This window comes from Kryptolebias marmoratus, linkage group LG16, assembly GCF_001649575.2.
Source record: "Kryptolebias marmoratus isolate JLee-2015 linkage group LG16, ASM164957v2, whole genome shotgun sequence".
Classification (NCBI taxonomy): domain Eukaryota; kingdom Metazoa; phylum Chordata; class Actinopteri; order Cyprinodontiformes; family Rivulidae; genus Kryptolebias; species Kryptolebias marmoratus.
This window is the reverse complement of record NC_051445.1, coordinates 8930122-8951131: the sequence shown is the minus strand read 5'-3', so window position 1 is coordinate 8951131 and position 21010 is coordinate 8930122. Positions and strand designations below refer to the sequence as shown.

Genomic DNA, 21010 nt, shown 5'->3' with positions numbered 1-21010 from the left:
GGGTACTGTAAAGTTTGGGACAGGACACCGGTCTGGCTCAGCATCCCTGTCGCTATTGGCTGGATCCACCTGTCTGTCAACCGGACTGTGACAGCCGGCCCCGCCTACTTCTCCTTGGCGGCGACGCTGATTGGCTACTGTACCTGTCAGCGACATCTCATTGGTCGGTTCGCCCAGCTGTTAGTGGTTCATTCACCATTTTGTGACTGTAGTGGAAAAGGAGACCGATAGTTTTTTCACATCCTCGTTTGAGTTTCTGCGGGGGAAAGACATGTTTTGGCGGAGGAAAAGTAAAGTGCGAACCCGCTCCGCGAAGTCCTCGAAGCCGACAGCGAAGAGGGACGCTACCGAGAGTTGTTCGAGCCTCCTCGTCGACAAAATAAGACCATAAATCTTTCTGACGAGAGAGGGGGGGAAAAGCTCTGTTTTGGGTGAGTTGAAAACTAAGTTAGTAGGAGGGTAGCGACGCTCAACTTGACACGAATTTTCCATGTTCGGGAGCATCGAGTTAGTTAGCAAAAACAAAACAAAACAAAAAAATGGAAACTTGAACCAACGGTCGTCGAGGAGCGGGGAGACGAGGCTTCCGAGCCGAGGAGAACCAGCGAGAAGGGGTGTGAGCGTGAACAGCCTGACAAAAAAATAAATAAAAAAAACTTTCTGAAATGTTTCGCCGCAGTCTCGCGGAAGCACCGAAGCCCCCCACGGTTCGCATTACGGCCGTGCCGTCGCTGGAAACCACTTTTTACCCGACCTTAGTTCGCGAGTTTTTGCGCCGAGCAGCGCTACGGCGTAGTAAAAAACAACAACACAAAAAACAAAAACACAAACAACCGACCTATTTGCAGCACTGCAGTCCGTGTGTTTACTAACACCCACCTGGAGGTGATGTTATATTAATTTGCAGCTGACATGAAATAATATGGGGAGAAAAACAGAGCGTAAAAAAAGCATTAAATTAAATTTCCTTGTGGTCTAAATGTGGGCATTTTCTTCCTCTGGTCTCGTACTACGTCTACTACAACCACCACTACTACTAATGCTGGGCTGCTTACTAGAGCGAAAACACGGACGGATTCCTGCTTTTGTCCAAGTTTTATATTATTATTATTATTATTACTAATATTATTGCTGCTTGATGTCCTTCCTGGCAGCATTGGGCTTCGCCCGTGTGCTTCCGTGTGTTACTTCGGGCGCTGTGAAGGAGTATTTGCATGCCAAACATGATTGAATAGGGAAGAATCGCGGCTTGTGCTCAGCTGAGACTATTAAATGTCACTTTGAACCGGTTGTTTGTGTTTGTTGCCGAGCACCATCCTGCACGGCGACCTGCCCGGAGTCCTAGCACTCCTCTGACATTGTGTGGCGTCTTTCTTTCGTAGTACTCACACAGACCAGCGCAGAGACAAACACTCGCTGTTCTCTCGGCTCTTCCCCCCCTCTCCGAGACTCCACTTTTATCCCCGCAGTCACATTCCATGACATCCCTGGGCAGCTTCTGCTGGCACATTTACCCCAACCTGGGAATGCATGTCCAGTTAAAAAGATTTTAATCCTCATCTGTCCTGCATGCCTCCCCCCCCTTACCACCACCTCCAACCCCACATCCATATTCGTCATACCCTTCATTGTTGCTCCTGTGTGGTCCTGATGGTGCTTGTTGAGCAGCTATGCCATTGATGTGGCATTGGCAGTTCTGCCATTTGGTCCCAAACAGGAAGGGTCACCTCAGATTTATGCCCCGGACTCCTGATCAATTCTGGCACAAAGTGCACACATGTCAGCTTGTCTTTTGATTCGTATAATATCTGCAGCCGTCCTCTAAACAGCTGCCAGCATCTTCCTGGTAAATGTGCTCTCTCTTCCACTTGCATGCACACAGAGCTCGTCCTCACGTAAAAACACCACATTCTGTTATTTATCATGTTGCCTGTGCAATTACCTCCCACTCACTCATGGGCATATAAACAAAAGCCTGTCCGGTTGTTGCATGAAGCATGTTCTCTCCTTTTTTTTTTCTTCCTTTTTTCTTTATTTTTGCTGTTTCATGTGTGAACGTGTTCCCCGGTGACCCAGTTAAGGGCAAAGCCGCCCTGCCGTGCCGAGGAGTGCGCGGAGGGCCAACAGGCTCCAGCATCACGGCCGTCCTTCTGTCCTCGTCTCCGCGTACCACCGCACGTCTCCATCCCTGTCCTCCTCATCGCTGCAGCCCTGCGCTCAGACAGACACCCCATAAAATGCTTTTAGGCAAAGGGATGAGCTGCGGCGTGCCTACTTACACACTCTCACTGATGTACGGTGCAAATGCAACGTTGCACGAGGTAGGCACAGCCTGAAAACAGATATGGCTTCAGATCGGCTGCCCCTCACTTCTCACACACACACAACCTGTGCCATGCTGCGGTGAGGCTGCCTTCCCATTCACAAACTTAATAAACTGTCATTTGTTTATTACAGCGGCATAGTCGAGTAATAAACACTGTACAGCCTTATTTTCTCGTGGCAACACCAAGACGAGACGTCCTCATTAATGACTGATTGTGACGCTTGCACGCACCTGCCTTCACAAACCTAAAAACACATTTGTTTGCATTGAATTGTTTATTTATTATTTTTATCATTGCTATACCTAAATGACCAAATTTGTTTCTATCTCTTTATCCAGAAATGTGAACTTTTATTGCATATGTGAGCGTGGGCGAGTGTTTACACGGCAGAGTGAACGTGTGAGTGTGTGACGAGATTTTAACGGCGTACGGGAGAGCATTCAGTGTGTGTGTGTGTGAGTGTGTGTAAAGTTTGGTGTCACTATGGAGGACGGTTACATTATGAGGCAGGTTACATTATCCTGCGAGTTTATTGGGTGGAAACAGCCCCCTTTCTGCTCTTTAAGGGGGAGTCCAGTCCAGCGCCATGGAGATGGTGATTATCTGTCTATTCAGGATTTACACTTGCTTTAGATCAGACCAGCAACTAGTTCGCCCCCAGCCGCCTCTAAAAGCTGGACGGTGTCATGAATTGCCTAAATTACAACAGAGTTCCTCCCTGCTTCGGCCCGGTTCGGCCCAGAGAACAGTCAGGATTTGTCAGCATTTTATTTTTGCAAGCAAATTCTGGACAATTTATCTAATTAAACATCACCCAGGAGTGTACTTTTTTTTTTTTTTTTTACACATTCAGATTTATTTACCAAACACCCAGAGTTAAAGGTCAGCTGTTTATTTTTTTAATTTTTAGGATGTTTGTTGACCTTGAGTGTGTACTTGTTTTGCTCTTCCAGGGAAGGATTACATCAACTGAAACGTTTCGATTCTCTGCCCTTTATCATACGGCAGCGTGGGGATTACTGATGGTTCATGTGTAAATTCATACACTTTTCCCTGTAATTTAATTTAACATTGCTGTTTTTTTTGGCAACAGTGGTATTTTGTCAGTGTTTTAACTCACATTACATAATTAAGAGGGCTGCTTTTACCCTATATACATACAGAGAAAAAGAATGAACAATTTAATTCACAGTCACGGCCATTTTGTGAGAAATATATTGTTGTGCACAAGTTGAAAACTTGAGCGAAATACGTCATTCTGAAAATAAGAAATAGGTCTGTGTCTAATTCTGAAACTGATGTGTTGTCTGCATGTTGTGCACATCATGCGTTGTGCCGTCCAGTTTCAGAACAAATGCCGAGACGCGCCGGCTTATCAGCCAGAGTCTGGAGCATTTTGAAAGGCCACAACCGTGACCAGACAAATTTTTTAAGCTAGGATCAGATCCTCGCAAGTTATTTAATCAACTCTCCAGTCAGCCACGTGGCCCTGACCCTTTCCTCCCTTTTCCAGTTTTCTGAAGTTCCCCTACAGGACCAGCGCACCCGGTCCAGGCCCCAGGGTCTCCTCTAATGAAGGGGTACTAGGTCTAGGACTGGTTGGAAGTACATTCTTGCAGTCAGAGGTTTTGCTTTGCTTTTCCAGCATTTGTCAGGGATAGACAATTTACACAACTACTAAAATCTGGGGAACATGTCTGGATTAGAGGCTGAGCGCATACTGTGTTATCTTTACACATTTCTCTTTATTTAGGTTTTACTAATGCAGTGTAATGCACGACACGGTCTGCTAATTGTAGCACAATATCTTAAACTGATAAAAAGCATTCATTATGTGACTCATTTCCCTTGGAAACTTTGACCGATCAAACCACTATTTTCTCTTTTACCAAACGGTGGAAAACCTTCTCTGTCTCACATTTATGTTGAATCGAACATACGTCCATAATCTTTTGAGAATGGTTTCATAATTAGCAATTCATTTGCAGAAATATAACTTAAGTTGTGTTTTCAAACCTACAGGAAACACTTAAACAGAGAAAAAAAAAAAACAGTGACGAGGCTACAGAGCTGTTGTAGTGAATTATAATCAGTGGTATCACAGCTGATGCGTGCATTGGCAGTTTCACTGCAAAATAAGTCAAATTCATATATTTTACCTCCATGCATTTGCAATATGTAGCAAAATAATGGCAAATAAATAATGAGCTGATTATTGGTGATGCAGTGATGAGTGTGTGGCTGTTTTCTTTTCAGGTGTGTTACTCATTTTAATTGTTAAACAGTTAACAATGAGGTCACCCTGTGTGTGTGTGTGTGTGTGTGTGTGTGTGTGTGTGTGTGTGAAAGACAAATTTTATTTTCAATGTCAGTAAAATCACCTACATGTTTTCTTTAAAAGAATGTGTGCCAGTGTTAATATCTGCTTTTGTAGGAAATCGGGCATTTGCACATGTGGGTGAGTTGCTGAGTCTAATCGAGAGGAGCACGTATGCACACATTTGTGCACCACCGTGTAAGTGTGCGTGTGTGTGTGTATGTGGGTGTGTGTCTGCATGTACCATTGTATTAAGCCTGTAATCTTGCATCAGTGAGTGTTCCTGATCCTGTGCCAGCTTTTTAATTTCTCTCATTTTGGGCGTATCTTAACCAAGGCAGATTATTCCAATTATATTGTCTTTTTGTGTAAGCGCGTGTGTTTGGGGGTGTGTGTGTGTGTGTGTGTGAGAAAGAGAGAGTAAAAGAGAGAGAGAGTATCAGTGTGACACTGACAAAAGGCGACTGTGAAAGACTGAGACCTCAAGAAAGAGTGAGAGGGAGCCGGCGAGTGCTAGGATGACTGTGGAAATTCCCACTGACTCCACGAGAACAGCCTGTTTGATCAAACATCCAAACAGCCGTGCACTCCTCTTTTTCTCCCACTCATGGTGGAGTGGTGACCTCACCCAGGCCACTGCCAGCTATTTTTCTCCGATGGAAGTCAAAACAAACGCCATGTTTGCTCCCAAGTTGATCACACAGATTTAAGTCCTTAATGCATGGCGTGAGAAAACCGTGGCATGTTGAAGTAGCTGGAGGAAAAATGTGTGTCACATAAAAATAACTGTTTTACGTGAAAGAGAAAAATCCTCCTTTCTTTTTCTTTCTTTCTTTCTTTCTTTCTTTCTTTCTTTCTTTCTTTCTTTCTTTCTTTCTTTCTTTCTTTCTTTCTTTCTTATTAACATCACTTATATTTTTTACTACTCAAAAAGGCTTGTGGTACATATTCAACATTCACTTTGCAACATAATTATGTATTTTTTATTTTTATGTGTGTGGCTAACTATTTTCAAATCTTAAAAGAGCAGTGATTTATCGAGAAAAAAAAACATCCTGTTTTTTTTTTTTAAAGCAATCATTATTGAAATGTTGCTCTCTGTAACTCTGGAATTCAGGTTTAATCTTTTGCGAACGCCTAAGTGAAGACAAGCACACGGCGACATGCATGCACGCACATTTTAGAGCGTCAGAGCAGGCATGGAGGGTAACTGAGAGCATACTTGAGATATTGAGCCAATGTGTGTAGTCAAGGGTTGTGGGCTTCCAGGTATGACGTCATTTTTGTTCTCAGCAATTTTTGACTGTGAAGACAATAAATGACCACCTGTCTTCTGCATCTCCCTCTTCTTTTCCAGACTGCGTTGCAGATAACAGACGAATGGAAAAAGTGCAGAAGAAAATATAGTGGAGGACAAGATATTCAAAGGAGTGCCTTAAAAGTACAAAAGAGGAGCGTCACGTAATCTGCAGCACTTTGTAAACGGTGAAGAAAAGATGAGACCGCTGAAGAAAAATAGAAGACGTTCTCCTCCGTTAACTAGAGGCAGAGGGGGGAAGAGGAGGGGGGTCTCTCAGCCCCTCCAGGAAAAAGACCCCAAAAGAGTCAAGAAGGAGATGCTTGTCAAAACCACGCAGCACGCACTGAGCACCCTCTCCAAACGCAAACACAGCCCGCCGCGCACAGCCGCCATCTCAGACGAAGAACCAATCACAAACAGCAATATCAACATGAGGGAGGAGCCTGCTGAGCTGAAGCAACCTGTGGAGTCTGATAAGACGGACAGAAGGAAAGCAGAGGAAAAGGAAAAGGAAAAATTAGCGGGCACCAATGGGAATACTACTAACTCTGTAGCGTCACCAACCTCTGCTCCAGCAACACTTTCCAAAGCCGCACCCTCACAGTCCACCAATCACAGCCCCAGTTTAGGCTCAGTTTCTAGTAGGAAAACAGCCACTTTTAAGGCCCGTGTACCCAAGAAAAATTACATATATGAACACTTTGCTAAAAATGCAAGCGTTACAAATAGCATTTCTACCTCCAGTCCTTCATTCATAGTTAACAGTTACTGCAATACCAACAGCAAAGTTGGTGTTAGTGTGAATACTCCCAATAATACTTTAAAGAGTAGTAATATAAGTAACAGCATTAATAAAAGCATTAGTATGAGCACCAATAACAGTACTCTCAGTAACACTTCAAGTGGTATTAACTGTACCACAAGCAGTAGTAATAAATGTGCTGGGAGCCATAGTACTTCTCTAAATAGCAGTAATAGTGGAAGTAGTTATTGCTCAGGTAATCAGCCATCAGTGCTAACTGTGGACAGTAAACTTACAGAAGTGAACCATTATGTATGTATGAAGGATAAAACCCTCAGGACAGCACACCCCCAAGAAAAAGACTCACTAGCTGGTGAAAATGAATTAGAGGGGATACCTAGCTCAGTACGCTCCTCCTCCACAGATACAGCTAGTGAGCACTCTGCGGATCTGGATGTGACTGAGGCAACAGGACCAAATGTTCATCAGAACTGTCATATTGTAGCTCCTCTCCATAACTCCCACCTCAAAGAGGGCAGTCTCTCGGAGGGGCTAGCTGAGGCTCTGGCGAAAGGCATGAAGAACCAGAGAGTGCTGGCTCGCCAAATAAAGAGGACCAATAAGTCTGCCAGCAGTGGAGACTCAGCCCTCCAGTCCCCTGTGTTTCGACCTGGGGTGGTGCGTAGAGTGACTGGAGGTACTGTTGAAGTTCAGCTCCAAGGAGAGGAAACCCTTGTGAAATATCCTTTTTATGATGGAACCGTAGTGACATCATCCTCAGAAGCTGAAAACTCTGTGGACTTCATTTTAGATGCCCCTCCGCCAGGCATGTCGCCCGTGGCTGTCGGGACCCGGGTATGTGTGCCATTTGGTGGAGAGGAAGGGGGTCCTCTGACGTACAGAGAGGGCATTGTTGTTCAGGTGGACCCCCACCCCGGTGTCTCATTTCCTTACCAGGTGCTTTTGAATGAAGACAGAGAAACTCTGGGTGGAGGGGTGGGACAGGAGAAGGAGAAGAGAAAAGGAACTGGTCAGGCAGTGTGGGTTTCCCGACAGAGCCTGAGACTACTCACCCCTCCGTGGGAGGTCTCACAGTTAGATGGTGGGAGGGCAAAAGAGAGTGACCGTGAGAGGGAAAGAGAGGAGAGGGAGCGGAGGGAGGAGATGGAGGTAGAGAGAGAGGTCTGCCAGTTAAGTAGTGGAATGGGAATGCTGGGAGGTGGAGCACGGTTGGGTCATGGATTCTCACATGAAGCAGTTGCAGGAGGACATACTTATGGAAGTGTACGCCCACCCATAAATTCCTCCACTGTAACCACTGGTGTCGTGGCCGTCCCAGGTCACGAATGTGGAAATAAATTCTCTGACAGAGAAAGACAGAAACAGCCCAATACTCCAGAGGAGGACGTTGAGGTATCTCACTTTAATATGGCACATACCGTTGGTCCAAAAGCAAATGTTGGGACCTCTCAGCACAGAAACATTGCCTCTAAGTCCAGTGGATACCCTCCCACCTCCCCTCAGCTATCTTTGGTTCGGGGTGTAGGCCCACCCCATCTATCAGCCATCACCTGTCCTCAGCCAGCCCCCTCTCCTGCCTCACTCACAACTGAAATAAGCAACAGCACTTCAAACCTACCTCCATCCAAAACCACTCCCACCCAGACTCCTACTCCCACTTCTGGCGTGGGGTCTTCCTCGGCCTCCTCTCATTCCAGGACCCCCCTTTCATTAGCTCAGCAGAAATACAAAAAGGGTGATGTGGTATGCACACCTAATGGCATTCGCAAGAAGTTTAATGGAAAGCAGTGGAGGAGGCTGTGCTCCAGGGAGGGATGTATGAAGGAGTCTCAGCGCCGGGGATACTGCTCTAGACACTTGTCCATGAGGACTAAAGAGATTGAGGCTGCAGGAGGAGAAAAGGGAGGAGGGGGCAGCAGCTCAGGAACAGTCACCCCTTCAGATCTTCGGGGGAGAACAAGCAGTGAATTTGAGTGGGACGACACATCAAGAGAGAGCAGTGAAACCAGTAGCAGAGGAGACTCCAGACCACGTTTAGTCCTCCCTTCACTCCTTCCTCATGAGCTGTCGTCACGGTTTGATTTTGATGAGTGTGAGGCTGCCAATATGCTCGTGTCGTTAGGAAGCTCCCGCTCTGGCACTCCATCCTTCTCCCCTATCTCCAATCAGTCTCCCTTTTCCCCTGCCCCCTCTCCCTCACCCTCGCCACTGTTTGGTTTCAGGCCGGCAAACTTCTCACCTATTACTGCGTCCCCAGTCCTGCAACACCGGAGACACAGGCAGCCCAGTGGCACAGGGGGAGGAGGGGGAGGGGGCAGTAAACCAACGACACAGGCTGGAGGAGGAGAAAGGGAGAGACACGCTTCGGGCATCCAGCCCTCCATCCACAGTAACCTGACGTTTACCGTCCCCATGAGTCCCAGCAAGAGAAAACCAGATGCACTTCCTCCACCCCCTCTTCCCTCACACCACCACGATTATACGCCCAAAACAGAGCTGGAACAGGGAGACCTCAACAACTCTTTCAGAGTGCTGTCCCCCCAAACTCCAGCATCACATTCCCGCACGCACACACCCACCTTCCCCCAACCCAAAGGACTGAACACCCCTTCCTCCAGCAGGCCCCCATCCTCCACTGCTGTCTCATCCCCTCCTCTGCTAGTGTCCCCAACTCCTCCTTCTCCCCTGACTACTGACGGGGGGCCTCGACGCCTGGTCCCCATATCCCAACAGACCTTGCGTGACTCTCCTGTCATTGTAAGGAATCCTGAGGTCCCACTGGCAAAGTTTTCAGAGTCTCCCTTGGAAAGAGGAGGAGGAGGGGGTAGAAATGAGGGAGGGGTAGAGAACACATCATCTAAAGACATTACCCTAACTTCTCTTACTCCTCAACCTGTAACTGGCCTCCAGGTTCCCGTCCCAATTAATGCCGCTGCAGCCACAGTACCCAACGGCGGTACTGTCTTCTTGCGAAGCCCAACCCAAACTTTGGTTCTTGTGTCCCCAACACCTTCCTCCCTGCCCACCACCGACACCTCTGCCACCCCCCTCCAAGCTCTCTCAGTTACCGTCAGCACAACAGTGACAGCTCCCACCCCAAGTAGCACGGACAGTTCTGGAGAACGGGAGGACACCAGGGGGACTGGGTTTGGTGGCGAGGTCCAGCAGCCAGTCCCCTGTCACCCCTCTCCCACCGCTCTTCTGCCCCTGATCCTCCCAGCAGAAAGTCTGCACCCCGTCCCTCGAAAAGACATCATCATGGGACGCCCGGGCACAGGTGAGAACTGGTGTGTGTGTGTGTGTGTGTGAGTTTAGCGATGTTGAAGGAAGGAGGAGAAACATTTCGGACAAGGGAGAAATTTTGAAATGAGAACAGGACTGCAGCAGAAAAGTAGAAGCTGTGTTGAACAAGCTTGTTGAATAATTTATTGTGCATGCTGAAAAAAATGGAATCAGTGTGCAGCCACAGTAATAGAATAAAAATTAAAAAGAAAAATAATAATCTTGCTATTCTAAAAAATACATAACAATAGCTAATTATTTAGGCACAGTCTGTCGAAAAATATATATTGATTACTAATTCAAAGTGAAAGAAATTACTAAGTGGACTCTTTAGACTATTACTAAGGTCATACTTCCTTTAGAATATCTACATCCATTGTTGAGTTTACCATACTAAATTGACTTGTTATTCCTTTCTATTTATAAATGTTAAACCTGCTGGGAAGAGTGGGATTAAGGGGTTAAATGTTCTGTGTATTTCTGTATTTTATTACACAGTTAAGATGTTTTATTTTGTTGTGTATTTTCTTTTACAATATTTTTATTCTTTGTTAAATTCAGTTACTATTAGATTTTTTTTATATTTAAATAGCTCTGTGACACACAGGATGACACCTTAAATTAGACGGAAACACTGTTTTTAGTGTCCTTAAAGAAACATTTTCATAAGCACTCTTCAATAAATTGGTCATAATTTTACCAGCCAGACAGTTAGATTTCATACAGAGGTTGTAACTGTGCAGATAAATCCTGAGTGAAGGAAAAACCCTTTAAGGAATTTAGCTGGAGCTGCTGCAAATATAAACATTCGAATAGTGACACCAAACAAATATGAAATATACTGTAAATGTAGAAAACTCTTTTTGTTTTACACACAAAGATCAAGACGTTTATTTGTAAATTTCAAAATATAATTTTCTTAACACATAGCAAATAAAATGGCTTTGCACAGTGACATTTTGAATGATAATAATATAATAATATATGATATCTTTTTGATTATTAAATGCCAGCCAGCTAATAATATGCTGTGTTGTATTTAATCCATAAACTATATCTATTTCAGCCAAAAATATATTTTCTAAAACTCAATTTTCTGGTTTGAAAAATAATAAACAAATGCGAATTGTCATTTCATTTGATAAGATCACACAGAGAGTGTAATAGAGGGTTTGATTCACATGCATTTGCAGTGACCTCAGTGTGCTGATGTCCAGTGAAAGAGGCTACTGTTAGCCAGCGTGCTGTTGTCCCATATGTCTACCCCCCCCAGTTATCATTACACCACCCTCCTATCTGCTGGAAACACTAAACAAATGCTAAAACTGATCACACGAGCTGCTGAATCTGAAATCAGAACCTTTAAGGGTGCTGAAATCCCTGCTCATCACTAATACCTCCCTATACGCAGTAAAAGTCACTTATTAGGACAGGAAAACACAAATGATACATCCCAGCAGGTCGAATGGTGAACAAGCTTAGTGAGACTTTGTTTAGAATATTAATTTTATATTGTGTATCATTCAGAAATGAGGACTAAATATGAAGACGTAATTTTATAATCCAGCTAAACACAGTTATTTAAAATTAAGCAGACTTACCTAAAAACTAAAGGCATTTTTGTTGGTTTGCATTTTAATTGCAAACGTTGAAGAGACATAAATAATTTGTCTCTTCCTCCAAGTGTGTGTGTGTGTGTGTGTGAGAGAGAGATGTATAAAATGTAGCAACAAAAAAGAACACGCACTGACATACATGCTGTGCTGTCTTTGTATTTTCTATAGGGATTATCCTTTACATTATAGAGGATTAGCTTTGTCGATATTTGAGAGTTTCTCTAATGTTTCCAGTCGTTACAAACAAGGCTAAGTGGTAACAATTATACTTCACAATATACCCAAGATACAGTGCAACAGCATGGATTTGGAGCAGAAACAAAACTGGGAGATTTGATAAGACAAAAAGAGTCATTGTGAAGAAAAAAGAACCAAAGCTGTACGGAAAAAAGACGTGTTGGTGAGAGTTGAATCAGTGCAACACGACAAATTAACATTTAGAGCCAAAAGCAAAAAATGGGTTTAGAATGTGTGGGCTAGATGAACAGTGTGTAGGACAGTCAAAGCCTTTTCTCCTCAACTTGTTTTTTTTTTTTTTTTTGTGCTTTACAGAAAAAGGAAAGCATGTTTAGGTCAGAACCGGAGTGACAGAATTGTGAGTGAAAACTGTATGACATCATGGGGAATAAATATAAAAAAAGGTCGAACTCAGACGCATGTTGTGTGTAAGGCTCTCTCTCGTCGACGTGCTCCTTTTTGTGCGTATGTGCAGTCAGTTTCTTCACTCTTGCAACTATTCCTCTTACTGCAAACTGTTTCCGCTGACTCTTGCTGTGCGTTTGTTTATATTTCTGTGTGTTTATTAGTGACTTGTGAAGGTGCATGCACCCTCTGTGGCCAGCTAAACTGAAACAGGTTGATTCTGAACTGTGTGTGGGTGTGTGTGTCTTATATGCTGTAGGTTTTATTGGTTTGTGTGGGTGTTTGTAGAATTTGTTTCTCAAACTTCTGCGCGGCTGTGTGCATGTGTGAACGAGAGAGCTGAAAGAAGGAGAGTAATTCCAAGTTGTTGTTTATTTTTACTTAGTGTCAGTCGGGGTAATTCGCGTCACCTTTTGCCCTCTGTCGGTGCGTGTGCTCATCTTTGCGTGGACGTTCACAAGTGTGACAGGGAAGGGAAAGAAGCAGTGTCGGTTCCACTACACGCTTCCTCCTCAGATCCCCCTCTTTTGCATGTGAAGGAACGCTGAGCGAATGAATAGCGGCTCTTTGTGTGAGTGCACGCACGCTTGGCTGTGTGCATGTAAGAAGTGCATTAATCACACATTTACTGGTGTTTGTGAGTTACAAGCTTGTGCAGATGTAAGTGTGCTCTTAGCAGCTTGTGAAGGACAGTTAACAACCTGTAATGTTTTTTGAAGGTTGTTTGGGGGTTTATTTAGGTTATACAGAAATTATTGTTGCATTTATTTACCACGGACCACCAAAAGGCGAAGGTGAACAATGTTTTTTGCTTGTGTGTGTCTGTCTGAACCAAAATATCTCTGGGACCACTGGACAAGGTTTAATGAGACTTTCAGAAAAGGATCATTTGGCGTACAACTGATTATCCTCCGGAGTCAACCTGATTTAAGATGGCTGCCACACCTAAGCCACCTTAGCAAACACAAAAATGGTTACAGCTCGGTCAATTTGACAGATATTGAGCTAAAATTCGTTGTGGCAGTAGCTGAGACTGATCCCCAACACATATTCTGAGTGCTAACAGATCTTAGTTTAATAAGCTGCCATTAACATTCTGTAGTTAACTCTGTCTGTCTGTTAGCGAAACACAAGATGAAGCACGAGACCGATTTTAATGAGTCCTACTCTGATTAACTTTTGGAGCAATGCTGTCTGTTTTTGTACAGGAGTTTGTTTTTTTGAACAAAAACAAATGAAAATGGCTTTTTAAACTTTATGCAAAACTAATGTTGACATCTCTTGAACTTTAAGTATATTAACATTAAAAATCTGTGTTTATAGTTGTGTAATGATAATAGCAATGACTCAGAGCACACACTGACACTGAGTGTCAGCTTCAGCATAAATTTGGTCTGATTGATAGCAGATTTGTTTATGTGGAGGTGAAACACTAAAACATCTTCACTGACTAATCTTCTACTATATACGTATGTTACCGGTTCAGCTGCAAGGACATGTTTTATTGTTTTTCTAAAAAGAAAACAGAAAGAGATCTATTTGATCATTATCTGAAAATGTCTCTTAAAAATGCAGTTAATTATTACAGGATTGAGTGCAATTGTTAATACATTTTCACAATGTTTTTTTGTTTTTTGTTTTTTTTGAACTCCAGTTTTATTGAATGTAAAATAAACTACTGTGAAATATCTCGTAGTTATTAAAATATCAATTAAGGTGGGACAAATAAAGCCGGTGACATGCAAAACAATAAAAAAGAAAATACTAGCATCCTGTATTTATTTATTTTTTTATATCCTGGAAAAAACAAAACTTTCCCTCTGGTTGGACCCAAACGACACTTTTTGGATCTTTAAAGACAAAACAAGACTTGGATAAAAACTGTCGACCAAAAAGGCGACTGATGAGATGTTTATGTTACACCGTCATGTGTGTTGCATGCTGTAAATGTATGTGTGTGTGTGTGTGTGCGCGTGTGTGTATGGAAGACAGAGTAACAAAGTGTCAATCATCGACTACCGGAAATGATGTGTGAGCTCCAAACGTCTGTTGCCATGGCAACAAAGCAAACATCACGCTGATGTAGTTTGTCCATAACGCAGAATATTCATGGGTAGAAGTAGCAGTCCCCATGTGAGTGTGCAGTGTGTGTGTGTGTGTGTGTGTGTGTGTGTGACATGTATAGTCGTGTTATTTTTTTCTCTCTAAAAGGAGGAACTTCAGCTCGCTCACATGTGTTTACACACCAACACATCGTGATACCTCCTTCTTGTTGCGTCTGTTTAAGTCAACATTCCCTGACAACAGGGGTGATCCTGGATAATCGGAGGGTTTCCTCTGAAATTTACAGTGACTCAACGGTTTTCGTTGATTATCCGTTTTAACGAGTCATAATCTCTGTTATCGACTTTTATCTAAAAAAGATAATGCTGTTGTTTAATTTATTTTTAGCTGATCGTTCGTGTTGAACAACTTTCATCAGTCCAGCTCTAAAGTTGGAGAACAAAGTGCACGCGTTGTTTTCGTCAAAGCACCAGGATTTTTTTTTTTGGTTTTCTGCACGAACGTGTAGCAAAACTGTCCAGCATCTCATACACTGTGCTGCGTGGTTCAAGGTATTCTTCTTATTAGAATGATAATAAGCATCTCACATGAATATATGTTTATTTGACTAAATTTAAAGTGTTAATACTACACAGTAAGAGCTGATTTAAAGAACAACCTTTTTGCATTATGGAGAATGCATAATTTATTATGTCTTGTTATGTCACTGACACAGAAACATGCGCACACTGTTTGTGGAGCACTGAGTAAACATGTCACACTCCCCTAAGTACACGTGAATACACTTTTTCGCACTTTTTTCTCTCCGCTCCCCGCCACCTTCTTCCACCTCCTTTTTGATTTTTCTTTCTAAAATAATTACGACTTTTTTTTTTTCGTCGTTAATATTTTTTAACCCTTTGCTTCATCGCATTGCGGTGGCTTCGCTTCCCCTCCTTTCCACTTTGCTCTCCTCGTCCTGGTCTACCCGGATACGGATACCCGGGAATAACATCCCCACTCCCTCCCGCCTCTGCTTTACGTAACGCTTAAAGCCCTGCATATCCTCCCTGGCCATGGCAACAACCACATCTGGATCACACAGCCATCTAGACTGGCGTTGGAGCACGTGTGAAGCCCTCAAGACTTAAAACTCAAAGTCATGTGCAGCAATAATCCATTTTCCTGTTGGGTGACACGTCCACTAAGGAGATCCTCAGAATGCACTGATGCAGAGGGGTTTCTCGGTCTGAGGAGGCTCCAAGACTTTGGCTACATGCACGAAGTTAAAGCGATTTCAGATTCTTTCCTTGCTCTTTAAGGTCAATGTCAAGCTCACGTTCGTTGATCTGAGAAGATCGTAGTCTTCAGCTGTTCCTCACATGACAAAGTTCAGAATCATTTGTATTTTGCTTCTGAATTTCTTTCTTCATTGGTTTCTTCATTTTCTTCATCCCACTCTCATCCGTTCCTCCTTTTTGCATCTTTAGCTTCACAGTCTTTGCACTAGTTTTCTGGTGCTGCTTTTTTCTTAGGTATTTATCTGCAGGCTAGTAGTGCCCCCAAATGGTCAAAGGCATACATTACAAGTGACTTCACTCAGATTAATTGACCCACGTCTCCAAACAGTGGTCTCAAGTTTTTGTTTCAGATATTAACCGCTTTGCTGATAATTCACTAATAAGATTACCGGAGCTGTAAACGTAGCTGTGGATGAAGAGTCTTTCTCACAGCTACCACCACTTCACCCTTTTTAGTTCCCAATCATAGAGGGTTTTTTATCCTCCCCCCCAATACTGAACGAATTAGGGGAATCATTTTGTTCCAAACTTTCTGTAAAACTCCAACAAAGGCAGCATCATAAAAGAAAAATGTTGTTTCTCTCGCACAAAGGCACCCCTGTCTGTGGCCATTAGCAATCAAAAATAATTTGTTTTACTTTGAGGCGGTGTATTGTGATCTATGGCAAATTGGTGACCATGGGCGGTATCGGAACCTGTGCCCAACATAGCTATTGCCATGGTAACTGCAAAGAACCGGTAGATTGAGTTATAATTGGACGGAGCAAACGGTGGGCTGTGGGAGGGAGAGACACAGAGCACAGGGGTGGAAGATGAATTAAGGGATGAGAAAGAGAAAGAGAGAGAGAGAACGAGAGCGAGAGTGAACGCGGTGCTCCTCCTGCGCGGCGCCAGCAAAAGGTAAAGGGGAGGAGGAAAAGTTACTTCTGTGAAATCATGTGAGTTTGACAGATGCGATTGTGGGGTATAGACGCGTGCGTACGTATGGACGTTTAAAACCATGATGTCTGCGAAAGGAGACAGCCAATAAAAAGTGCTGAACACCTACACAAATCCTGCACCGCCAGCACAACGGCAAGGAGAGCGAGTTGAGCTCAGCTTGTGGGGAATTTCTCTTTTACTGTTTCTCTTCACACCTTCTCTTGCATTCGTCATGACTTATCTCAATTTTAAATGACTAATTCCTAGATTTGTGTGGTTTCCCACCATCTTCTCATGTTGACTTCACCTTTCCTGTGCAACTTTATGCACATGCAATTATCAGATTTTCCTATCTTACCTACTTGTCATTTGAACTCATAACAGTCAAAAATGGCCCTCTGACTTTTACAATAATGCATCTGTTTCCCTGCTCTTCAGCAGGTCTTCAAGTTCTGCAGAAGCCTGTTAGTGACTCAGTCGTTCAAATCAGGTGTGTCACAGCAGAGAGTCGTCTCAAACATTCAGGACAGTGACCCTCCACGACCAGGATTGGGCACCACTGAATAGCTTATTACTAAAGGCATGACATGTTTATCCAGGGTTGTAAAGGCAACTACATATAATCCCTCATCCTCTTTGCTTTTGAGTCACTGTCAGGCTTCCCAGCTGCCTCACTTTTAGCTGGATTGACTTGTAAAGAGCTCAGCACCGTTGATAAACCCTAACCTCTCACTCTCTCTGTCTGACGGTCTTTTCTCTTTTTTTCCTAATGCCTGTAAGTTTAACTCTTTCTACCAGAGTCAATGTTCTTTTCTAAACTCAGTCATCTTTTCTCATTGTTAAGGCTCTGCATTTCTTTAATCAAACAAGTGTAACTCGGGACTGAAGGAGTTAACTTTTCTACTACTGAGTGCAGCAGCTGCCAGTGGCTCTCACAACCTTATTGGTCAGATATCACTCCTGATGTGCTGACTGGCTGCTGGGGATGACTGGGTCCCTCCCTTTATTGTATTTTTCTACCATGAGTCAGGCTGACTTCTTGACTCTTACACTGTGACACATCTAAAATCGTTTTCTTTTTTTTTTAAATTTCACTTCTGTTATACAACATAAACACTTTTAAATGTGCTCCTCTTCTCTCCATTTTGGTCCCCAGCTCACCTTTCCTTTCTGGAGGAGAAGTTCTGTTTTCACAAGTTGTTTTTTTTCTCTCTCTCCACCCCTCTCCCTCGTCTCCCTCGCCCTCCCTTACCTCTCCTGCTGAAAATGACTCTCAGTCTATTTTTACCTTCTGGTCTTCTCCAGCCTTAGCCTGTTCCACCCATCTTCCCTCTCTTTTCAGCCATCCCGGCACGCTGACTTGTTTTGTTTGCGTCTCTGCGGGTGCTCCATCAGAAAATTTCACTTTTTTTTTAAATGAGTGGTGGGACATTATGTAACTCGTCTCCCCTACGTTTTGCGTGATTTGAAAAGCAAAAAGAGAGCTTGAAAGGGTTTACAACGCATCTTCTTGTTAGGTCTGTTTGGGAGCTAACACCCTAGATGAGTATTCATATTTAAAAAGGTGCTATATAGACTCCATCATTCTGACTCCTTTTGCATGCATACACCGTGACAGGTAAATATTAAAGCGCACAATGGCGCCTTCCTGTATGGATGGTCTTTAAAGGTATTAAAGTCGAAGCTGGGTATGTGTAATGGGGAGGGCTCTCCTCGTACTTCTGTTATGCTATAGGTTGGCCTAAATCTGAGTGTCGGCTTCTGATTCGCTGGCTCACCCATCAGTCAAGGTTTACTACGAGTCCTCCACCAATAGCATGAGCCTGGGGAGGGCTTCTTGAAAGAAACACTAAAAACGAGTCTTTTAAAGCGTTATTTGAACACCGGGTAGGTCTCCTCAATGAATACATAAGCTAAAATATATTTGTATTATTTTATTTTGTTATTTAGTCGAAACTAACTCAGGTCGTGAGTTGAGACGCACTCGTCGTCGTAAAGCCGGGTAATATTTGCATATGACTGGCATTCCAGCGCACAGGCCAACCAATCAGGTTTTGCGGAGGGCGGATGACAGACAGTGGCGTTGGCCAATAGGCAAGCAGAGTTAGTTGGGAGGGCGGGACAAGGCTGGGCGAGGTTGACAGGATGAGAAGAGGAGGAGGCGGAGGGGGGGAAACGAATACTGGGGGGGGCAAGCAGCAGCCTAGTTTACAACAAGAGGAAGAGGGAGGGAAAGAGAAAGAAAGGGTTGCGAGAGAGAACGAGATTAAAATAAGGGTGTAATCTCAGGCTGGGAGCCTCGGAGATGCCATACGAGGACTTTTCTGGGCCAAAACAACAACCGTAAACGGACCGGACGGAGCGCGCGGATGTCGTCCGCACGAAGTGTTAGCTAACCTGCTGTAGACCGACGGATTTTCGCTTTAACCAAACGCCGCTTCTTTTTTCTTTCCTCCTTTTTTTTTAAAGCCCCCCTCGTCGTCTTCGGGTCGGCATCTTTCCACCAGCCACTCGTTCGCTGCTTTAAAAACTTGACCGAGGCGGACAGGAGGAGTAAGAAAAATACAACAGCAACTACGATTCACTCCCCCCTTTCTTCTCGCTGCCTGGAGCCAGGAGTCCTCACCGTGGGCTGCTTTTTTTCCCACCGCCGTGTTGTAGTCTTTATCAGACGGTTATCTCGCCTAAGCTTTTGGTGGCCAGATTGGCCAGGTAGGATACGAGCAGCTTACTGAAACCCGAAAAAGGAAGCTCTAAGCTCCGGCTAATACGAAAATGTCAAGCGGAGAGCAGGTTTGAAAGCACGGGAGAGGGTGATGGATGAATGCACCATATTTACGACATCTGCTTATGCGTGTTTTTTTTAGTAACAAACCCGTGTTGGATGGGCTTCCTTCACGCAGCTGACTTCGTATTGTCTGCTCGCTTAATTACCTGGTTAAAACAGGTGCAATCGCGATTTAATTGACTCTGTTACTATATACTGTTGTTGTTTTTAGTTCTGCACTCGTTGTTGGATTATTTGGGCATTGGCATTACAACCGGACACAGTTTTGGTGGCTGGGACATGAGAACATCTGTGGGGTTCTGTGGTTCCGTCTGTGCCCCGGGTGCACGACCAGGGGCGTTCCCGAGAGGTTGGTCCAATTTGGAGCGGTGCACTTGAGGCTCCTGTTATCAGCAGGAGCTGCTAGAATTCAGCTCCCCTGCCTTCTTATTCGAGCCAGCAGGCATTAATGAAGAGCCTAAAGTGGTGAACACCGCAACAATAAGGCAATTCAAACTCCTACAGCTCGAGCACACCAGCTTTTATCACCCTGCTTTTTTATTTATTTATTTATTCGGCTTGTTTCAGCGCTGTGGACCCTCACGGTTCTGTCCAAATAGACCCCTCAGCTGGTTTTATTCGGGAGGCTTCATGTGCCTCCCGGAACCCGCCGAGCCCACCTCCTTCCCCGGAGGTAAAATGTAGCGCAGAGGACGGTTTGGCATGGCCCAGAAAGACTGCGCAGTTCCCGGGTGAATGTTGTAACTCAGGCCGTGGATGGGCTCGAGGCCTTGTTAACCCCTTCCTAACCAGGCTGCTCATGTAAACAAACAGGGAGAGAGGGCATCGGGGGTAATTAGACCAAAGGGAGGAGGAACTCCGTCTTCAGGCATATTCATATTTCCAGTGGGTCGACTTCACATCGTTGGATTCCCACAAATCCAACTAAAGTTTTTTTTTGTTTGTTTTCTTTCTCTGCAAGTACATTTTGTTCGCTGAATGTTGCATCGCTTCGTGTTCGTGAGAGATTGCGGCATTCTGCGATACGGAAAAGATGGACCCAGTTCCTGTCTTTTGAATGCAAACGGGACGAGCCTCTGTGTGTGTGTGTGTGCCACATCTGTGCGATCCTCACCATGCCCGGTTATGATGCAGAAATAACCGTGAAAGGATGAAACTGCTACAGACACAGCTCCTCGGCAGTATCAGCACCACAGTTTGGATTGAAGATGCTGCCCTGCTTGGATTTCTTGATCCCAATTAAAGGGAGCTTTTAACAGATCAGATTTTTTTTTTTTTACTTTATCTTTTGTTTTTGGAGACACGTCGAGGATTTCATTCAACTATGTTCTCATCAGAGAACCCCCAGTATCTGCGCCAAGGATTAAGCATGTTTGGTTAGTACATGTGATGCATCTTTCTCTTTGTGGAACAGCTGCTGAACACCCCTTTTAGACAAATCTGCACAAATATATCACATATTCATTACTGTCCCGTTGTAGCATTATGCAACCCTGAAGTGTTTACCTGTTCTTGAAGGGATTGATTTTGTTAGTCAGTGCTTTTGTGGAGAAGCCTTTTATATCAGTTGTATAGCCTTTTATTCCTTCATGTTTTTTCGGACTCAGCTTCTGTTCCCCATTTCTGCCTCTTTTTAGGAAAAGAGGGTACTATTGTATCTGCTCTTGTTGGAGTGATTTAACCATTTACAGATTTTTTTTCTCTGTGGTC

General features: G+C 44.0%; 1 protein-coding gene across 3 annotated transcripts in view; it reads left to right on the top strand.

Moving 5' to 3' along the window:
* Positions 1 to 203: 203 nt before the first annotated feature.
* The window catches only part of cicb (capicua transcriptional repressor b), a 33573-nt gene continuing 12766 nt past the window's right edge, over positions 204 to 21010 (top strand). For 2 of the 3 annotated variants that reach the window (XM_025005755.2, XM_025005754.2), the window contains exons 1-2: positions 204 to 431; positions 6002 to 9984. In XM_025005755.2, the coding sequence (XP_024861523.1) occupies positions 6141 to 9984 (3844 nt within the window). In that variant the 5' untranslated portion in view covers positions 204 to 431; positions 6002 to 6140. Of the gene's footprint in view, positions 432 to 6001; positions 9985 to 18692; positions 20677 to 21010 lie in introns of those variants that run through there. The other variant, XM_037980507.1, reaches the window with a different exon arrangement.